The 21,373-nt window shown below is 38.3% G+C and overlaps 1 protein-coding gene across 1 annotated transcript in view; it reads left to right on the top strand.

Annotated features, from left to right (window-relative positions):
• The window catches only part of LOC150084627 (U4/U6.U5 tri-snRNP-associated protein 1), a 343,250-nt gene that overhangs the window by 308,521 nt on the left and 13,356 nt on the right, over positions 1-21,373 (top strand). Inside the window, exons 18-20 of the mRNA XM_090375366.1 lie at positions 1,365-1,455; positions 8,436-8,658; positions 18,628-18,749. Of these exons, the coding sequence (XP_090231492.1) occupies positions 1,365-1,455; positions 8,436-8,658; positions 18,628-18,749 (436 nt within the window). The remainder of the gene's footprint in view (positions 1-1,364; positions 1,456-8,435; positions 8,659-18,627; positions 18,750-21,373) is intronic.

Below are 21,373 nucleotides of genomic sequence, written 5' to 3'. Positions count from 1 at the left end.
GGATGCAGGGAATAACTTTGATATCATATATTTGGATATTAGAAAGGCTTTTGATACTGTTGCACATGGAAGACTGCTGCACAAATTGGAGCAGTGTGGCATTGGAGGCAAATTGCTGCTATGGATAAAGGGATGGTTGAGTGGGAGAAGACAGAGTGGTAATAAATGGACACTGCTCATCGTGGAGTCCCTCAGGGTTCAGTGTTGGATCCATTGTTGTTTTCTGTATTTATAAATGATATTGATGATGGTATGTTAAGCTTAATGTCCAAGTTTGCAGACGATACAAAGGTTGCCAGGGTTGTTAACGACACTACAGACGCTATGCTGCTGCAACAGGATCTGAAAAGGTTGAGCAGATGGGCTGAGAGGTGGCAAACGAAGTTTAACATTGAAGTTTTACATTGAAAAATGTAAAGTACTACATATGGGAAACAGTAACCCCAGTGCAACGTATCAACTCTGTGGTACTACACTGACAGTGGTAGAAAATGAAAAAGACCTGGGGGTAATTGTGCAGGCAGATATGAAGTTCTCTGAGCAGTGCAGATGGGCTGCAAGAGTAGCTCTTGGTGTCTTGTCAATGATATACAGGAATTTTTCTAGTAGGGATAAGGAGGTGATTATTCCCTTGTATAAGGCAATGGTCAGGCCACACCTTGAGTACTGTATACAGGTCTGGAGGCCTCATTTCAAGAAGGATGTAGATCTGCTGGAACCAGTACAGAGAAGGGCAACAAGCTTAGTGAATGGAACAAAGGGTTGCTCTTATGAAGAAAGGGTTAAGTTTTGCAAATTAGTGTCTGGAGACTAGCACCTGCAAGGTGATCTGATAGAGGTGTATAAAGCCTTGAATGGTTTGAGCATGCTCAAAAGTCAACCACCTGATGGCTGAAAGAAAACTTCTGCACATATATCTTGCAACCATTCTTCCTCAGCTTGAATTTATGACCACGCCCCCCCCCCCATGTGTGTAGTTTAAGCAAGAGGATTAATGCCATTAATATTCAGCTTACTCAGTCCTTTCAAGGCCTTAAACACACCTCAATGAGATCACCCTACAGGTGCTGCAGTTTGCAGAACTGAAGCCTTTCTAGGTAAAAGCACCCTTTTGTTCTCTTCACCAATCTGAATGCAATACTCAAGATGCAAGCTTACCATGTCCTTGTACAAAGGGCTATGTCACCAAAACATTGTACAAAGTAAAGGGCAACTTTTCTTTGTACAATCTTTGCTATTACCTGATCAAATAGAGAAATGAAATTAATTTTAATAATATTCATAATGTTTGTTAAACTTATTCCAGTATTTAATATGATTAAAGTAGAGTATATAATTAAAAAGCTTATTTACTTCTTTAATAGGATATTTGGATAAAGAAGTAAAAAAATTATCAAGTGCACCAAGACCAAGCCAGCTACAAGCCCAGACTTACACAATTGAGGAAAAATTTTAGTAAGTGTTGAGTTATTCAAGTTCCCAAAATTATTTGACATTGCTTTTTGTTTTATGTATGCATGTATTAATTTTTTCTTTTTATTTTCTTTCTGTTTAGAATTCTGTCTGGTGTATTAGGATACATGCCGAGAACATTTTCCACAAGTTCTGCACATTCAGAAACACTTCTGATTAATTGATATAGATTTTTTTTTTTTTTTTCCTTTAAATAAATAAGTAAATTTATTTATTTAAGATAGATAGATAGATGGATGGATGCATGCATGCTGTTGGTAGTAGAGGAATGCAATTTTTACACTCCATGAATTATGGAATTTTTTAGCAAACCAATAATTTATTTAGTTATCATAGGAACAGAGTGCTGTTTTACTAAGCAATGTACAGATTACTTTAAAAGGCATATTGGGCATTAATTTTCCATTAATCACCATGTGATCTGCCTAACCCAGCTCTGTTGATTAATTACAAGAATTCTGAGTCTGTGACATTTGTTTTACAGAAGTTTCTTATGCAGGGCAGCTCCAGAATTCTTAGTTCAACTCCACCATGGTACACTGTGGTCGTACAGAACTTTGCAAAAGGCCAGAAAGGTGTGTAATGTTGTTGTTTCTGGCCACTTACTCACCGGGAAGGCGATCACCTGGAAAGGCCTGCCCAGTGTCTGTCTATACTGCAGGGAGGTGGACCTCAACTAAGTATGTACCGTAGCCCACCTTAACAATCTCATATGTTGGTCCTGAAATGGACAATATCCTGCAACCACTGGAGGTAGTGCAATACCAGTGGGTGCTAGCCATTCCATAGTTAAGACAGCTCATTTCTCAACTACCAGCAAAAAAAAATAAAAATATAAAATAAAGTAACATAAATAAAGAAATATAAAAAAGAAGAAGAAAGAAAGGAGCAAAGGAAGAACAGAGAAATTCAACAAAATTATAAAATAGAAAAGCCATGTGACTCACAGGCAAACTAAGCAACATTAACAAAACCAATACAGTACAATAAACAAATAGTCAAACAAATAAATAAATTTGCACTAACTTACAAGTTAGTGCAAATTTATCTGCTGCGCTAACTGATCAGTTAGTGCACCAGATAGTTGAACACTGATCTGGTGCAAATGCATCAGATCAGTTTGCAGCTAACTACTAAATAGTTATATAATTGGCATCATTATGTATATCTCATATTGTGAATACCTTCACAGGTTGCCATGATACTGTACTACCTGGAATAAGTAACTCTTCGCCATAGGAGAAGACTATTGTTACTTATTCTCTGCGTTTCGGAGCTGATTGGCTCCTCTTCGGTGGGCAGGCACCCTGGGGTTGCAATGATGGCAAGGCAGTTGCGAAGTATGACTCCAAAATATGAGATATGCCTGATGGTGTGTAGTAATTTGAATTACATTGCATTTTAGGGCAAAAGCTTCGAGTTGCATAATGAGTTAACATTCTTAAGAGTTAGTGCAAATGCATCAGATCTGTTTGCAGCTAACTACTAAACAGATCCGGTGCATTTGCACTAACTTGTAACATGTTAACCCACTACGCAACTTGAGGCTTTTGCCCTAAAATGCAATGTAATACAATTAAATCAATCAAGTAGGAATTAGCATTAGCAAAGGCATGTGATACAAGAAAGCAAGCTTATATAGCATCAGCCAAAAAAAAAAAAAAAAAAAACCCCTTATTTCACCCATCCAATCGCTCCAAATGTTTGTCCAGTTCTGCCTTGAATCTATTTAAGCTATCAACTTCTACAATGACAGATGGAAGTTTGATCCAGCAATCAACCACCCGCTGGCTAAAGGCAAACTTCCGCACATCTATCCTACAACCGTCTTTTCTCAATTTGAATTTATGCCCTCTCAGGCGATTATTCTTAGCAAGAGGAAGAATCCCATCGGCATTGAGCGTGCTCAAACCATTCAAGGCTTTATACACCTCAATCAGATCACCTCACAGGTGCCAAGTCTCTAGACCCTGTAATTTGCAAAACTTAAGCCTTTCTTTGTAAGAGCAACCCTTTGTTCCATTCACTAATCTTGTTGCCCTTCTCTGTACTCATTCCAACAGCTCTACATCCATCTTAAAATGAGGCCTCCGGACCAGTACACAGTACTCAAGGTGTGGTCTGACCAATGCTTTATACAAGGGGATAATCACCTCCTTATCCCTGCTAGAACAATTGCTGTATGTCATTGACAAGACACCATCAGCTACTATTGCAGACCGTCTGCACTGCTCAGAAAACTTCATATCTGCCTGCTCAATTACCCCCAGGTCCTTTTCATTCTCTACCACTGTCAGTGTTCTACCACTGCTTCCCATATGTAGTACTTTACATTTGTCAATGTTAAACTTCATTTGCCGCCTCTCAGCCCATCTGCTAACACTAATGACAGTACACTGTTGCAGCAGTGTACTGTCATTAGTGTCATTACCAACCTTCATATCGTCTGCAAACTTGGACATTAAGCCTGATATACCATCATCAATATCATTTATAAATATAGAAAACAACAATGGACCCAACACTGAACCCTGAGGAACTCCACTAATAACGTTAGTCCACGAAAAGCAGTGTCCATTGATTACCACTCTCTGTTTTCTGCTACTCAACCATCCCTTTATCCATAGCAGCAATTTGCCTCCAATGCCGCACTTCTCCAATTTTTGCAGCAGTCTTCCATGTGCAACAGTATCAAAGACTTTTCTAAGATCCAAATATATGATATCAAAGTTATTCTTTGCATCCAGTTCCTTTGTGACTACATCATAGTCCAATCAAATTAGTCAGACAAGACTTCCCCTTAACAAACGCATGCTGTGTCCGAGCTATAACTGAAGTCTTGTCTAGATTATCCTGCAATGCTTCTTTAACCAGTGCCTCCATTAATTTCCTTGGAACAGAAGTTAAACTAACAGGTCTGTAATTACCTGTCTCCCCCTTTGATCCTCATTTGTGGATTTGGGTCACATTTGCACATCTCCAGTCCATGGGTACCTCCCCTGAGTCTCATAATTATGGCTAAGGGTTTGCTTACTTCCTTTGCCGCCTCCTTTAATATAACTGGATAGATTCCATCCACCCCAGGTGCCTTTCTTGTGTTTATCTTCAACAATTTCTCCTCCAATTTACTCTCAGTTATTAGAAGATTATCTAGCTTACTGCCAGAGTTGAATACACCTCTGGCATTCCCCTTGCTGAATAACTCCTCATGTGTGAATGTCGATGCAAAATATTCATTTAGTTTGTTAGCTATGAGCAGGATCATCAACAGTTGAACCATCGATATCAAGTGGACCAATCTGATTCATCCCCTTCCTTATAGAGTTTAAGTAAGTAAAGACTTCTTTGCTGCTTTTCTTTGCATCCTTTGCCAAAGATTTCTCGTAATCTGCCTTTGCCTGCCTAACCTCCTTTGTAACTTGGTTACAGATCAACTTATATCTATCATAGGCTTCTGTGTCACATGTCTAATTAGTTCATCTGACATCCATTTAGGCCTAAATTTTGAACAATATTTTTTGTTGGTATGAAAAGCCTAGTAGCTTGCAAGATTAATTCTTTGAATGCTTTCCATTTTGAATTTGCTTTGGTAACATCATCAGTTTGTTCCTCTGTATAGAATTTAAATACTGTCTCAGACCACCGTAGTCACCTTTACGAAAGCAAAAACCCTTCCCTTTACCCTTGATGGTAGTTACCTCTTTGAGTAAATCCCACTTCAGCACACTGTGATCACTGCCACCTAGTGGCAGTGATCACAGTGTGCTGAAGTGGGATTTACTGTGATCACTGCCACCTAGTGGTTCCTTTATCTGCAAATTCTTGATGCATGAAGAATCATTACTGATAATCAGATCAAGAGTATCACCCCCTCTAGTTGCCTCCCGAACATGCTGCTGTAGAAAACAATCATCCAATAAATCCACAAAAGCCTTACTAGTGTGTGAGTGACCAACCCACAAATTCCAGTCAATATCTGGGAAATTAAAATCCCCCATTATAAGACTCTCTGATATACTGGCCCACTCTATTTCTCTGCACAATTGGTCATTATACTCATCAGATTCATTAGGCCTATAACAAACACCTACTCTCATTTTTCCTTTCCCAGTGCTTATGTCACATCAAACAGACTCAACATTGCATTGTCCACCAACATCAATTGGGTGCACTTTCTTAGATTTTATGGTTCTTAACTAACAGCATAACCCCCTCCTCCCTTCCTGTCCTTTCTGTACACATTGTACTCTCCAAATTCTAGTTTTGCGCTGCTTATGTCTGTGTGATACCATGTCTCTGATATCCCAACAATATCTGCCTTTGATGTCTTGACTAGCACTTCAAGCCCATTGAATTTATTAACTATACTCCTAGCATCGGTGTACATGCAAGTATACATGCACCTGTTTCTACTCTTGGTTACCCTAACACAGCCCATGTAATTACTTGTTCCGCTATGACTCCCAGCAATCCCTGAAATTCCCTTGCTTTCCAGGCTGCTGCTCAATTGTATTTCAATAGAAGTAGTGCAATTACAGTCATCTGGTTTACACAAGTTATATACAGAGAATTGAGATATAAGGCCCATGCAGAACAGTCATGTCAATTGATTAGAAAGTATCAGATCAATAAGCTATAATAATAGAATTAACAAACAAATCTCAAAAGTTTAGTTGTCAATAGTTTAGAAGTGTGTTTTACAAGTCACAATAATCATTCAAAGCATTACATAAGTACTTTTGGTTAAAGCTATGATTTCACTTAGAGTTTATGAAGATTGTAGTTTCTTGGTCAGTAGAAGTCGTGTCTTCTGTAATGAGAAGATCTCAAGAGTCTTGCAGTGCTTGAAAGTTATTTTTAGAAGACACATATTTTCAAGTAAAACAGGACCAGTGTTTGTAAATAACCTTTGTGTAGAGGATTTGTGAGCTGGACAGTAGAATGATATATGGGGAACGCTCTCGGGAGTGCCACAAAAACAAAACCTTGTTGTGAAAGCTTGAAATAAAATAGCTTAGTATTGCGGAAGGGTATAACAAGTGAGTGGGTTCAGAGTGAACCACTGCAAAGTAGCCTTCTGAAAACAGAGACAATTGGTAAAACTTATAAGTAGTTCTACCTTTGGATAAGGAAGACCAGCATTCTTGACAACAAGAAATTAAAATTTCGAAACAGTGAGATTTTTCTTCTTTAGGAGTAGGAGATTAAAATTTTAGAAGTAGGAGATTAAAAAGGGTCAATTAAAATTCCATCAACTTCATAAGAACGACCTTGTCTTTGGATGTAATAAGAAAGTCCTCTGTATACTAATAAAAGATCACAAGGAAAAGGTACAGCAAGAATTTGGTAAGATACGTGAGAGGTGAACCCAGGCCATTATCATCATTTGTGTTATTGCAACCTTAGTTAAGAGGTTTGAGGAAACAACATCTAACAACTCAGCCACACAGTGGGATATCATCATCATCATCATTCACTGGAGTTGTGTGCTATTGAAGAGCATATCAATGAATTTGTTGCCATCATTGATGAATGAAACAGAGACGGTGCTTGTCCAGATTTGTCAGTTAGGTGTTTCAAGTATGATAGTATGGCAAGCACTAAATAACATATTCCACTGTTATCTCTATAAATTCCAACATGTGCAATTACTGCCATAGTAATTTACTGAAGCAAGAGGCACTTGCTGAGGGGATAGGGGGACTTGTTTACAAACATTAAGCAGGACAAGATCTAGTTGTCCAACTTGGTTTGAATAGGCAGAGCCTGTTTTTTGTTAAAATTGATTAAAATTGTTTTGTTTTTTGCCAATTTTTTAATGTTTCTATGTACTTCGTAACTTCATTTGGTTATCCGACTATTACTGTTTTTTACAGAAAGTCTCCTCAAACTCCTGTATAACTTATAAGGATTTGAAGAGAATAAATTTTATATATATATATAATTAGCACCATTGTGTAATGCTGTATGCAATACTTAAGGTATGTATAGCAAGAATTGGTATATCGAAAAATATTTCTTTACTGAATGTCTAAGAGTGTGAAAGGGGTTGTTTATGCATGGGTATGGCACTTCTTCCTTTCTACCACTCAGGTAGTATGAATGCATCATTTATTCATATCTCATATTGTGATCACCTTCACAGCGAGTTGCCAAGGTATTGCACTGCTTTGAATAAGTAACTCTTCACCAGTGGAGAAGACTAATGTTACTAATTCTCGGCGGTTACCACCACCCAGGTGGCACTGTTTCAAAGCTTGTTGGCTTACTCATTGGTGGGTGGTCGGGTACCACTATTGCAACAACAGGGTACCTACCTGCCCACTATGAGGTCTACAGGCAGTTCTTAGGAGACCATGTGCACCCTGCAATGTTGAATTTTTTCCCCAGATAGAAACAGATCTTTCAAGATGATAATCTACCATGTCATCCGGCCTGCACTGTGCACAGCTGGTTCGAGGAACACAGTGAAGATATCACCTGTCATGATTGGCCTCTAAATTCACCTAATCGAACACTGTGGTATGTTTTGGAATGGTAAGTGAGATGTATGGACATGCAACCATCATCATTCCGAGACTAGAAAGCCTTTTAGGTAGCATGGATGTCGAAACTACGGATGTCTTCAGACATCTAGTGAAGTCAGTACCTAGGAGATAATAGTGGCTGTTATCCTTGTGTATGTATTGTGGCCCAACATGGTATTAGGTAGGTGGTTATAATTCATTGATCACTCAGTGTTTGTGAGTAGGTGGGTGCATGGAGAGAGAGAGAGAGAGAGAGAGAGAGAGAGAGAGAATATTTAATCATGCTAATCCAAAATGAAAAAAGGGGGAAGAATGGTATTTTTTTTAGTAGTTTCACTGGTTTTAGAAAATTGCCATTGGTTGTTCTTTCTGATATATGATGTAATGTATTATATTGAGAAACAGAATGTTATATTTTATAGTCTTCTTTTTCAGTGAAGATGATAAATTTGGAAAAAGAGATCGTTACACTGGTCCCATTCAAGATTTTCGAGAGAAGGATACATATAAGCCAGACGTGAAACTAGAATATATAGATGACAGTGGTCGTTTGCTTACAGCCAAAGAAGCCTTTCGTTATCTCTCCCATAAGTTTCATGGAAAGGGCCCTGGTAAAAATAAAGTAGACAAGAGAATGAAAAAGCTAGATCAAGAAGCAGTATGTGTTTATATTTTATATTCTTGAAATATGTAGTGGTCTAGTTTATTTTTTTTTTAATGACCAAGAAAATAAACTTGTATATCTCAGTAGTATCTTTTAGCTAATACAAACTGATTCATAAATTATGATTTATGCTAATGTATTATTTAATTCAGAACTAAGCCATAAAAAATTAGAGATTTGTATGTGGACTTAATCAACTCACAGAAATTGGTTTGTGATAACAGATGCTTCTTTAAATTAGCAAAAATATTATAAGTGCTTTCTCCTGTAAATCAGCTGTTTCAAGAAAGCATTCTTGTTAATTAAGTTTACAAGTTTTTTTTTTCCCCCCTGTCTAAGTAAAGAAGTAAGCTTAATAAAAGGAAGGAAAGACACTTTTCTTCTTATATACATATTATTAGTAGTAGAAAGTGAGCTTATACAGCATCAGCAAAAGAAGGCCAACATTTCATCTTTCGCATTTCAGTCATGTCAAACAGTTTATCTAGTTCTTTATTGAATTTATGCAAACTACTAACTCTACAACACCAGATGGGAGTTTGTTCCAACAATCAACCACCCTCTGGCTGAAGGCAAATTTATGCACATCCTATCCACAATCATCCTTCAAATTGAATTTATGCCCCTTTATGTGTATAGTCTGAACAAGAGGAAGGATTCCATCAGGATTGTGCATAACTACATCCAGAGACATTTATACAGATTTGGAATCCTTAAGGGAAAATCATGTTTAACTAAGGTAGTAGGCCATTTTGACAGAGTTACTCATGAGCTGGATGTAGGGAACAATTTCAACATAGTTTATTTGGATTTTAGAAAGGCATTTAACTCATTCCCTCATGAGAGGTTACTGTATTAGAGGAACATGTTGCAATTACTGAAAAAATTCTAAGATGGATTGCTGGGTGGCTCCAGGGCAGAAGGCAGGGGGGTTGTGATTAATGGATATTCTTCAGCTTGGTGTAAAGTCAGAAGTGGGATCCCCCAAGGATCAGTTCTTGGACCATTGATGTTTCTTGTTTTCATAATTTAAAATACTGAGAGATGAAAATCTCAATCTATCTCCCTTTTCTTAATTATAATAATAAATAGGAGATCTTCTTTTTTCAGTTTCCAGGATAAAATAAAATAAATTAAAATTAAATTTAAAACACCAAATTTGAATAAATAAATAACCTAAAATACCTCCATATGCTCATACCTCCCGTATGTGAACCCTCCAAGCACCAGAACACGCCAATGTCAACCAGCCCCAGACATCAGACAACCCATGCACTAAAGAAGACTGAGCACATTTCTGTCAAAAATAAGCCTTATTTAAAATGCGTAATCTTTTTATTATTAAAACCCAAATCTCCTTCAAAGGGACCAAACTTTTCATCTGCGAGACATTTTCACCAGAAGGATAATAATACTGAAATCTCAAATGTTCCCCCCTAAATTTATATGTTGATATGAGAGATTATTGTCAATTGCGCATGTGCACAAAGGCCACGAGTCCGAGATTATGTAGGGATGGCGAATGTTAATAGAATGTTCTTGAATCTTCATTTCTGCAGTCTCTGCTATAAGTAGTTTAGTAATTTTTTGATTTTATCCCGGAGATTTAAAAAAAAAAAAAAAAAGATCTCCTATTTGGATATTGAGGTGACTCATGTTTATTATTATTGTTTTCGTAAACAACATTGATGATAGGATAGAAGGCTTGATGTCAAAATTTTCAGATGACATAAAGATCAGTAGAGTAGTTAATGATCAGTGCAAGCAGCACTCCTTCAGGATAACTTGAGCAGGTTGCAAGAATGATCAGAAAAGTGTCAGCTATGTTTTAATGTAGCAAAATGCGAACTTATACACTTGGTGGGGTTGAATTAAAAATGTAGAGGAAGAAAGGGATCTGGGAGTTATAATACAAGCAGATAAAGTTTTCTGAGCTGTGTAAACAGGTGGCCAGGAAATTCCATTGTGTCTTATCAGTTATTTATCGAACATTATCCTGTAGAGATATAGAGATCATAGTTCCACTGTGTAAGGCCACACAGTGGCCTTACCTTTACATTGTAAAACCACATTTGGAATACTGTTTTCAAGTATAATGACTTAATCTGAAAAAAAAAAAAAAAAAAGACACTGAGCTTCTTGAAAGAGTCCAAAGACAGGCAACACACATTGTGGGTTCAGCAAAAGGGCGACCGTATGAGTAAGGACTTTGATTATATGAGCTATAGAGATTGGAAACCAGGAACCTCAGAGGGAACCTGATTGAGGTTTATAAGGCTCTGAGAAAGCATTAGTAAAATGAATGAAGATGGAATTTTGCTGTTATGAAGAATTCCAGAACTAAGGGCCATAAATTCAAATTACAGAGGAAGAAGTCTAGACTAGGATGTAGGAAGTTTTCCAGCAAGTCATTGATTACTGGAACAAGTCCTCCACAGGTAGTTGAGGCTGACAGTTTAAAGAAATACCAAGGTCAACTGGATAGTTACCATCATAAGGCGGGAAGTGCATAATTTATTGTTTCTTATGGTGTTTTTTTTTTTTTTTGGCAGGTGCATCAAAAGCCTGTTGCTTGCTTGCACTATTTGGCCATTACCATTGCTACTATTACTCAATCAATTCAAGGCCTTAAATACCTCACTCAGATCTCTTCTAAGATGCTCAGTCTCCAAACACTGCAATTTGCAAAATTGTAGCCTTTTCTGGTAAGAACACCCATTTGCTCCATCACCAATCTTGTTGCACTTCTCTGGACCCATTCTAACTGGCCCTGTCCTTCCTAAAATGAGACTCCCCGACTTGTATGCAGTGCTCAAGATGCAGCCTAACCATTACCATATACAAAGGGTAACCACCTCCTTATTCCTGCTAGCAGAGTTCCTGTATATCATCAACAAAATCCAAACTGCTGTCCTGGCAACCTGTCTCCATGCTCTGAATATGGTACCACACAGTTGGTATGTTACTCTGTAATTATTCCCCCCCCTACAAAGTACCTTGCACTTGTCAATATTAAATTTCAGTTGCCACTTTTCAGCCTATCTGTCTAGTTTGTGTAAATCTTGTTGCAGTACATGCTCTTTACTGTGAGTAATTACGCTGCCAACCTTTGTATTATCTATAAATTTAGACATTAATCCTGATAAACCTGATATCCTTAATAAATATAAAACACAACGATGGGCACAATACTGAAAACTGGGTTTCTGCTAATAACATTAGTCCAAGATGATCAGAGCCCATTGATAACCACTCTGTCTTCCCCCACTGAACTATCCCTTTGTCCATAGTAGCAACATACCCTTAATGCCCACTGCTCCAATTTGTATAGCAGTCTTCTATGTGCAACAGTATCAAAAGCTTTTCTGAAATCAAAGTATATGATGCCAAAATTATTTTTGCACCCATTTCCTTTGTTACTTGTACTGTGTCGTAGTATCCAATCAGATTGGTCCTTTTCAAATCCATGTTCTGGCTGCAGTATAGCTGCATTCCTGTCTAGATCCATCTGCCCCAGGTGCCTGATTTTTCCCATTTAGCTTCAACCGTTTCTTCTTCACTTTCCTCTCAGTTATCTCAAAATTATTCAGCTTGCCACCAGAATTTGGCTCACTTCTGGCATTTCCATCCCTAAAGAATTCCCTGTGTGCATGTAGATGCAAAATACCCATTCAGTTTGTTGCAGCCTGAGCAGGACATCAATAGTTAATCCATTCATATATAGTGGACCAACACGATGGATCTTCTTTCTGCTGTTTACATAAGTAAAGAATTCTTTGCTTGAGACTCCTTGTAATCTACCTTAGCTTGCCTAACTTCTTTTGAGACTTGATTGAAGGCTAGTTTATATCTACTGTAGGCATCTGTAACACCTGTAAACTTATATGCATCCCATGTATTTTCTTTGCTTCCACAAGTCTCGTCAGTTCCTCTGACATCCACGCAGCAGCCTGGAAAGCAAAGCAGCAGCATAAGGGGATAATCACCTCCTTATCCCTGCTAGAAAAATTCCTGTATATCATTGTCAAGATACTATGAGCTACTCTTGCAGACCGTCTGCACTGTCAGAAAACTTCATATCTGCCTGCACAATTACCCCAGGTCCTTTTCGTTCTCTACCACTGTCAGTGTAGTACCACAGAGTTGATACGTCAGTCTGGGGTTGCTGCTTCCCATATGTAGTACTTTCCATTTGTCAATGTTAAACTTCATTTGCCACCTCTCAACCCATCTGCTCAACTTTTCTAGATCCTGTTGCAGTACCGTACTATCATTATTGTCCTTAACAACCCTGCCAACCTTCTTATCGTCTGCAAACTTGGACATTAAGCCTGATATACCATCATCAGTATCATTTATAAATACAGAAAACAACAATGGACCCAATACTGAACCCTGAGAGACTCCACTAATAACATTAGTCCATGATGAGCAGTGTCCATTAATTACCACTCTCTGTCTTCTCCCACTCAACCATCCCTTTATCCATAGCAGCAATTTTCCTCCAATGCCACACTGCTCCAATTTGTGCAGCAGTCTTCCATGTGCAACAGTATAAAAAGCCTTTCTAAGATCCAAATATATGATATCAAAGTTATTCCCTGCATCCAGTTCCTTTGTGACCACATCATAGTGTCCAATCAAATTGGTCAGGCAAGACTTTCCCTTAACAAAACCATGCTATGTCCAAGCTATAATTGAAGTCTTGTCTAGATGATCCTGCAGTGCCTCCATTAATTTTCCTGGAACAGAAGTTAAACTAACAGGTCTATAATTACTTGTGTTGCCCTTTGATCGTCCTTTGTGAATTGGGGTCACATTTGCACATCTCCAGTCCATGGGTACCTCCCCCGAGTCCAAAGAAGCTCACATAATTATGGATAAGGGTTTGATTACTTCCTTTGCTGCCTCCTTTAACATAACTGGATAGATCCCATCCACCCCAGGTGCCTTTTTTTGTTTATCTTCAACAATTTCTCCTCCACTTGCCTCTCAGTTATTACAAAATCATCCAGCTGATTGCCAGAGTTTAACTCACCTCTGGCATTCCCCTTTCTGAATAACTCCTCATGGGTGAATGTAGGTGCAAAATGCTCATTTAGTTTGTTAGCCATCTGAGCAGGATCATCAACAGTTGAAACATCAATATCCAGTGGACCAATCTGATTCTCCCTTTTCTTCTAGAGTTTACATAGGTAAAGAACTCTTTGTTGTTTTTCTTTGCATCCTTTGCCAAGGATTTCTCATAATCTGCCTTTGCCTGCCTAATCTCCTTTGTGACTTGGTTACAGACCAGCTTATATCTATCATAGGCTTCCATGTCACCGATTTATTTATATGTATCCCATGCATTTTTACTCTCTGCCACATTTCTGATTAGTTCATCTGACATCCATTTAGGCCTAAACCTTGAACAGTATTTCTTAGTTGGTATGTAAAGCCAGTAGCTTCCAAGATAATTTCTTTGAATGCCTCTCATTTTGAATTTGCTGTTGGTAACATCATCAGTTGGTCCCACTGTATAGAATTTAAATACTGTCTCAGACCACCGTAATCACCTTTACGAAAGCAAAATCCCTTTCCTTTACCCCTGATGGTAGTTACCGCTTTGAGTAAATCCCACTTCAGCACACTGGGATCACTTTCACCTAGTGGTTCCTTTATCTGCAGATTCTTAATGCATGAAGAATCACTACTGATAATCAGATCAAGAGTATTACTCCTTCTAGTTGCCTCCTGAACATGCTGATGTAGAAAACAATTATCCAATAAATCCACAACAGCCTTGCTAGTGTGTGTGAGTGACCAACCCACAAATTGCAGTCAATATCTGGGAAATTAAAATCCCCCATTATAAGACTCTCCGATTTACTAGCCAACTCTTATTTACCCGTACAGTTCCTTATTTTACTCATCAGAGTCATTAGGCCTATAACATACTCCTGTTATTTTGTTTGTTTATTTGGTTTTTTTTTTTTTTTTTTTTAAGGAGCATTAGCAACTAAGGCCGTATTGCTCCGGGAATATGCGGTGGTCATTCCCTAACCTTTCCGCACCCTCCATATTTGGTGGTGACGGGCTTGAACCCTGGTCTAATCAAGAAGCGTGGGCTACGCACTGCTGCTCTTTCCCACCTGGCTACGGAGGCAACCATAACACACTCCCACTCTCAATTTTGATCTCCCATTGCTTATGACACGCCAAAATGACTCAACACTGAACTGTCCAGCGATGTCGACTGGCTTCATTTCCTTGGATTTTATGGGTTTCTTAACTAATAGTATAACCCCCTCCTCCCTTCCTATCTTGTGTATCCTTCCTGTACACATTGTACTCCCCAAATTCCAGTTCTGCATTCCTTATATCTGTGTAACACCACATTTCTGATATCCCAACAATATCTGCCTTTGATGCTTTAAGCAATACCCCAAATTCATGAAATTTATTTACCAAACTCCTAGCAGTGGTGTACATGCACGTATACATGCACCTGTTCTTTTTCTTAGCTATCCTAACACAACCCATGTTTTACTTGCACCCCAATGATTCCCAGCAGTCTCTGAAATATCCTGCATCTTGTTTTCCAGGTTGTTACTCATTCCAATAGAAGCAGTGCAAGAATCACTTTCACCTCTGCCAGTGGCTACTGTTAATCTATTAGTCCTTGTATTCCCCCAATCTAGTAGTTTTCCGACCCATCTAACACTGCCTCGATAGCATCAGCAAATATTCTTGCACCCTTCTTATTTAAGTGTATCCCATCCCTGTAGAAGCAGTCTCTCCTGTTAACAAGCACAGACCAGGCTGAAAAAAATTCTATCCCTTGAGCCTTGCACAATCTTTCCAGGGCTAAATTGATCAACAAGGCTCTCATCATATACTCCCTCCTATCGTGTCTGGGCAGAATTGCAGACACTTTCAAATTCAACCCTAATTCACGGCTTTTTTTCAACAGTTAAGTTGATAAAAAGTACTGTACTTGTTAAGTAATTCTGCCGGTCTCTTACTCTTAATATCATTAGTGCCAACATGTACAACTATATCACTCTTTGTGCCTTTAAAAGATTATATCTGCTGTACAGCATCATCAACCTTTGCCCCTGGCAGACATATCCTGGTCCTGTTCCACCTATCCTTTTTACATAGCATGTTCCCCGTTTCCCTGACAATAGAGTCACCAACAACTACTAGTTTCTGTGGGACCAGCGCATTCTGCCTTGGGGGTTGCCGCTGTGTTGTGTGATGATCAAGTGCAAGCTCTGGCATTGATGTGGGCAGCTGAGAGCTTGATGGGCCCCTCAATTTAGATCCTTCGAGAGTATCCATCCTGTCCTTCAAGCTCTCATATAGACCCATAACAACACTGAGTTGTCGTCTCATTTTCTCACACTCCTTACATCGCGCGCACACGCAGACATCCCCCCTTGGCAATATCATTACCCTACCTGATTGCTCCACAAACGTCAAGCAAGCAGTGCATTTTAAAAGGCTGTGATTCAGAGGGCAACTGCCCCCCCCCAGTTCTCTCCTGAGTCACAGCACTCCATTTAGCTTGAGCCTTTTGCTATGGAGAAGCAAGGTTAAGAATTATAACCTGTAGTCCAAAATGGCATCTTTATTAAGCTTTTCATAATGCATTATTTAACTAGTTAGAAGTGAACAAGTACTGAAGTGATATCAGTAATCATTTCTGTAAAAATAAATAAATCTATTGATGATAGAGTAGCATAAATCCAAAGATAGTTCCAGATGTGAATCTGGAACTACTTCAGGTTTTTTTGCTGCCCTGTGGAGTGCAGATTATCATACTCTGCATACTGTGATTCTTTTTGTTGGTGCACTTTGCCCTTATCCAACATTCTGCCTTCTGGATTGCCCTAGGAACTTAAAGAACATTACCATTACAAAGCCTGTATGTTGAAGCCCATGAACCTCTGCTCATTATCAGTAGAAATATATTTCTTCTCTGTGCATCTCCTAACGGAAGTCTGCAACCACCACAGTAAATGTCTCTCGGTCTCTGGCAGCTTTGAACAACTGCTCGGTGGTTATTCCTGTCCCATTTTTGATGTTATTTAGCCATGATGTGCGTCGTCTCCCAGGCTTCCTTCTTCCTTCCATTCTCCCCTCAATAATTAGCCGTAATAGAAATTTAATGCTACTCAACTATGCAGGTAAAATTCAAAGCCATTAAAACTCACTTCCCATCCCAGTTTGTCAATATTACATAATTTGCAGTGGAAAAGCTGTTAACAAATGCAAAACAAATCAGCCTGTTGGTATCAGATTACTGGTGTTAACAGAATGCTGGAATGTTCATCTTGATGAATTCCTGCAAGATAGGGTGGACTACCTTCATATCTTCTTTGTGATTACCGGCAGTGGGAAAATTCTCTAATAAATATTAATTTATTGTTCTACATACAGCACATGCACAAAATTATTCCCATGTGCTAAAACCTATACTGATAGTTCAAAGGCTGACAGTAAAGTGGGTGCAGCAGTTCCTTCTCTAGTAGTACTGTTTTTATATTACTCCCCACCAAATGTAGCAGTTATACTGCTGCATTATATACCATAAAAGCTTGCTCTATGAATTATTTTCCACCTGTCAGTTCAAAAGAGTATAATACTTACTGACTCACGGTGTGCTTTAGCTTTGCGAACACCACCTTATCTACTCCTCCATTATTAAAGTAAATAATATCTCAGTTGATCATGAGCACCAACAAGTAGTTGTCTTCTGTTGGATCCCAGGAAACAAATGTGTAGATCACACTCATTTAACTGTCCAACACAGCCTCAACATATTTAGAAGCACTATTTCTTGATTATAGGTTTGCTACAAAAATCAACGAATATTAATATGGCAAACCCAGTTCCCAGAACATACTTTGGTAATTTACACCCGAACTAACACTGGTTCTCCAGTTTTCATATAAATAGGCAGGAAGAAGTTATCCTGGCCAAAACCAGAATTGGATACATGACATATTCTACGTTTTCTGTACACACGAGATGATCCATCCCAGTATATATACTGCCACACTCGCCTTACAGTAAAACATATACTTATTGAATAAATACACCTAGTATGACAATGCTCATCCGATTTCATTCAGCTCTCTCTCTCTCTCTCTCTCTCCCTCCCTCCCTCCCTCCCTCCCTCCCTCCCTCTCTCTCCCTCCCTCCCTCTAATCTGCAGGAACCTTTATCATTCTGTCACAGTAGATAATGGATACCATCAGAATTTTTTGCTTTCCAAAAACAAATTTCTTTGACTATTTCTGAATTCATATTGATTGTTTCCTAAGTAGTTTCCATCTTTAGCTGGACCATGTTGGTAGGTACAATATGGCCTAGCTAAAGATGGAAACTGATTAGGGAACAATCAGTAACAACAATAACTCTCTGTCCCTTCCTCGCAGTACTGAAGCACATGTCTGGGTTCATGGAAGTCACTTTATCATCTGTGAATGTCATTTCACTCTGAATGAGTTGTTTTTAATTGCTCAAGTATTTAAATGCATCATTAACGTTTATATTTTGAACAACGTTTATTTCCTGGCTGGTTTTTTAAGGTCTTATTTTTATCTTTGGTCATTGGCAGCAAGAAGCTACCAATTTATTTCTTATTTTTAATCTACACTTATTGTCTTTGATCCATTGGTGGACATTTATTGGCATTGAAATAAGATCATATAACTTTCTGCACACAGATAAATTCGGAAGTACCTCCAGACTTTGGTTATATTTTTGTACAGAACCTGTGTGAAACATTTACCTCCATTTTTGAGTTATCTTGTACATGATAATACTGTTATTTGCAGCTTTAAGAATTAACAAATTATGTCATTATAATTAAAATTGTACTAAACATGAAAAAAAAAAAAAGTTGCCCTGTAAATGTAGCAGATTATGTTTTTTATCACTTCATTTAATATTTAAAATTTTTTGTTTTAGCGTCTAAAGCAGATGAGTTCTACAGATACACCATTGGGAACAGTGAAGCTTTTACAAGAGAAGCAGAAAGAAATGCAATCCCCTTATATTGTACTTAGTGGGGGAAGTAAAACTATAACCCAGTGAGTATTTTAGTGATTAAAACCTTGAAAAAAAAACTTGATTTTTTAAACTGTATAATGACTTGAGTTTTAAACTTTATTAATGAATTGAGTTTTAAACTTTATTAATGATATTTCATGATGATAGAATGAAAATTACATAAATTAGGGGGGGGGGGGAATTATTAAGCACAGAGAGAGAGAGAGAGAGAGAGAGAGAGAGTGAGAGTTATCAGTCACGGCAAAGTAGGAATCCCAGAGAGATCTCTAACTTTGTATATTTGCCAAAGGCCAACACAATAGGAATATCAAAAATGAGCTGTCATTCTGATCTTGTGGATATAATATTTGAATATGGTAAATGAGGACACATTATGCCATGTTGCATGGTGTTGGAGATTACAAGGCCTGCTGTGGGTATCATCATATAACAAGCAAATACATGGGTTTAAGTTTATTGAAAGCAAAAACAGGTGTGTGTGTGTGTGTGTGTGTGTGTGTGTGTGTGTGTGTGTGTGTGTGTGTGTGTGTGTGTGTGTGTGTGTGTGTGTGTGTGTGTGTGTGTGTGTGTGTACTTGCTTGTACACTGATACTAGGAGTATGGTAAAGAAATTTGATGAATTTGAAATATTGGCTAAGTCAAAAACTGCAGACATGTTATAGTCCTATACAGTGCTTTTTTTTTTTTTTTTTTTTTGTAATAAAAATAGGCGGCGATATAATCTATTCTTTGCTATCAGGAAAAATTGAAAATTAAAAGAATATGAAAAGTAAACTAAAAAATTATTTCCTGATATTGTTACTTCAGTAGTAATGTTTTTGGAATAAGAACAACAAATGAAGTATTTAAGACATAGTTTATTAATTAATTTAGGCCTAAATGGGTGTCAGATGAATTGATTAGACATGTGACAGAGAAGAAAAATACATGGGATACATATAAATTAACATGTGACAGAAGCCCATGATAGATATAAGCTGGCCTGTAACCAAGTTACAAAGGAGGTTAGGCAGGTGAAGGCAGATTACGAGAAATCTTTGGCAAAGGATGCAAAGAAAAACAGCCAAGAGTTCTTTACTTGTGTAAACTCTAGAAGGAAGGGGATGAATCAGATTGGTCCCCTTGATATCGATGATTCAACTGTTGATGATTCTGCTCAGGTAGCTAACAAACTAAATGAATATTTTGCATCGACATTCACACATGAGAAGTTAATTCGGGGAGGGGAATGCCAAAGGTGTATTCAACTCTGGCAGTAATTTAGAGAGTCTTGTAATAACTGAGAGTAAAGTGGAGGAGAAATTGTTGAAGATAAACACAAGAAAGACACCCGGGGTGGATGGAATCTATCCAGTTATATTAAAGGAGGCGGCAAAGGAAGTAAGCAAACGCTTAGCCATAATTATGAGAGCTTCTCTGGACTCAGGGGAGGTACCTGTGGGCTGGAGATGTGCAAATCTGACCCCAATCCACAAAGGGGAATCAAAGGGAGACACAGATAATTACAGACCTGTTAGTTTAACTTCTGTTCCAGGGAAATTAATGGAGGCACTGGTTAAAGAAGCATTGCAGGATCATGTAGACAAGACTTCAGTTATAGCTCGGACACAGCATGGGTTTGTTAAGGGGAAATCTTGTCTGACTAATTTGATTGTATACTATGATGTAGTCACAAAGGAACTGGATGCAAAGAATAACTTTGTTATCATATATTTGGATCTTAGAAAAGCCTTTAATACTGTTGCACATGGAAGACTGCTGCACAAATTGGATCAGTGTGGCATTGGAGGCAAATTGCTGTATGGATAAAGGGATGGTTGAGTGGGAGAAGACAGAGAGTGGAAATCAATGGACACTGCTCTTTGTGGACTAATGTTATTAGTGGAGTCCCTCAGAGTTCAGTGTTTTTTTCTTTATTTATAATGATATTGATGATGGTATATCATGCTTAATGTCCAAGTTTGCAGATGATACAAAGGTTGGTAGGGTTGTTAATGACACTAATGACAGTACACTGCTGCAACAGGATCTAGAAAAGTTGAGCAAATGGGCTGAGCGGTGGCAAATGAAGTTTAACATTGACAAATGTAAAGTACTACATATGGGAAGCAGTAATTCCAGAGTAACGTATCAACTCTGTGGCACCACACTGACAGTGGTAGAGAATTAAAAGGACCTGGTGTAATTGTGCAGTCAGATATGAAATTTTCTGAGCAGTGCAGACGATCTGCAAGAGTATATATACAGGAATTTTTCTAGCAGGGATAAGGAGGTGATTATCCCCTTATATAAGGCAATGGTCAAGCCACACCTTGAGTATTGTATACAGGTCTGGAGGCCTCATTTTAAGAAGGATGTAGAGCTGTTGGAACGAGTACAGAGAAGGGCAACAAGATTAGTGAATGGAATAAAGGGTTGCTCTTACGAAGAAAGGCTTAAGTTTTGTAAATTAGTGTCTGAAGACTAGGCACCTGCTAGGTGATCTGATTGAGGTGTATAAAGCCTTGAATGGGATTGAGCATGCTCAATGTGGATGGGATTCTTCCTCTTGCTCAGAATAATCGCCTGAGAGGGCATAAATTCAAATTGAGGAAAGATGGTCGTAAGATAGATGTGCGGAAGTTTGCCTTTAGCCAGCGGGTGG

This window comes from Mastigoproctus giganteus, chromosome 6, assembly GCF_048544385.1.
Source record: "Mastigoproctus giganteus isolate SK-2022 chromosome 6, ASM4854438v1, whole genome shotgun sequence".
Taxonomy (NCBI): Eukaryota; Metazoa; Arthropoda; class Arachnida; order Uropygi; family Thelyphonidae; genus Mastigoproctus; species Mastigoproctus giganteus.
Note: the sequence above shows the minus strand (reverse complement) of the source record. Positions and strands in the feature narration are given on the sequence as shown.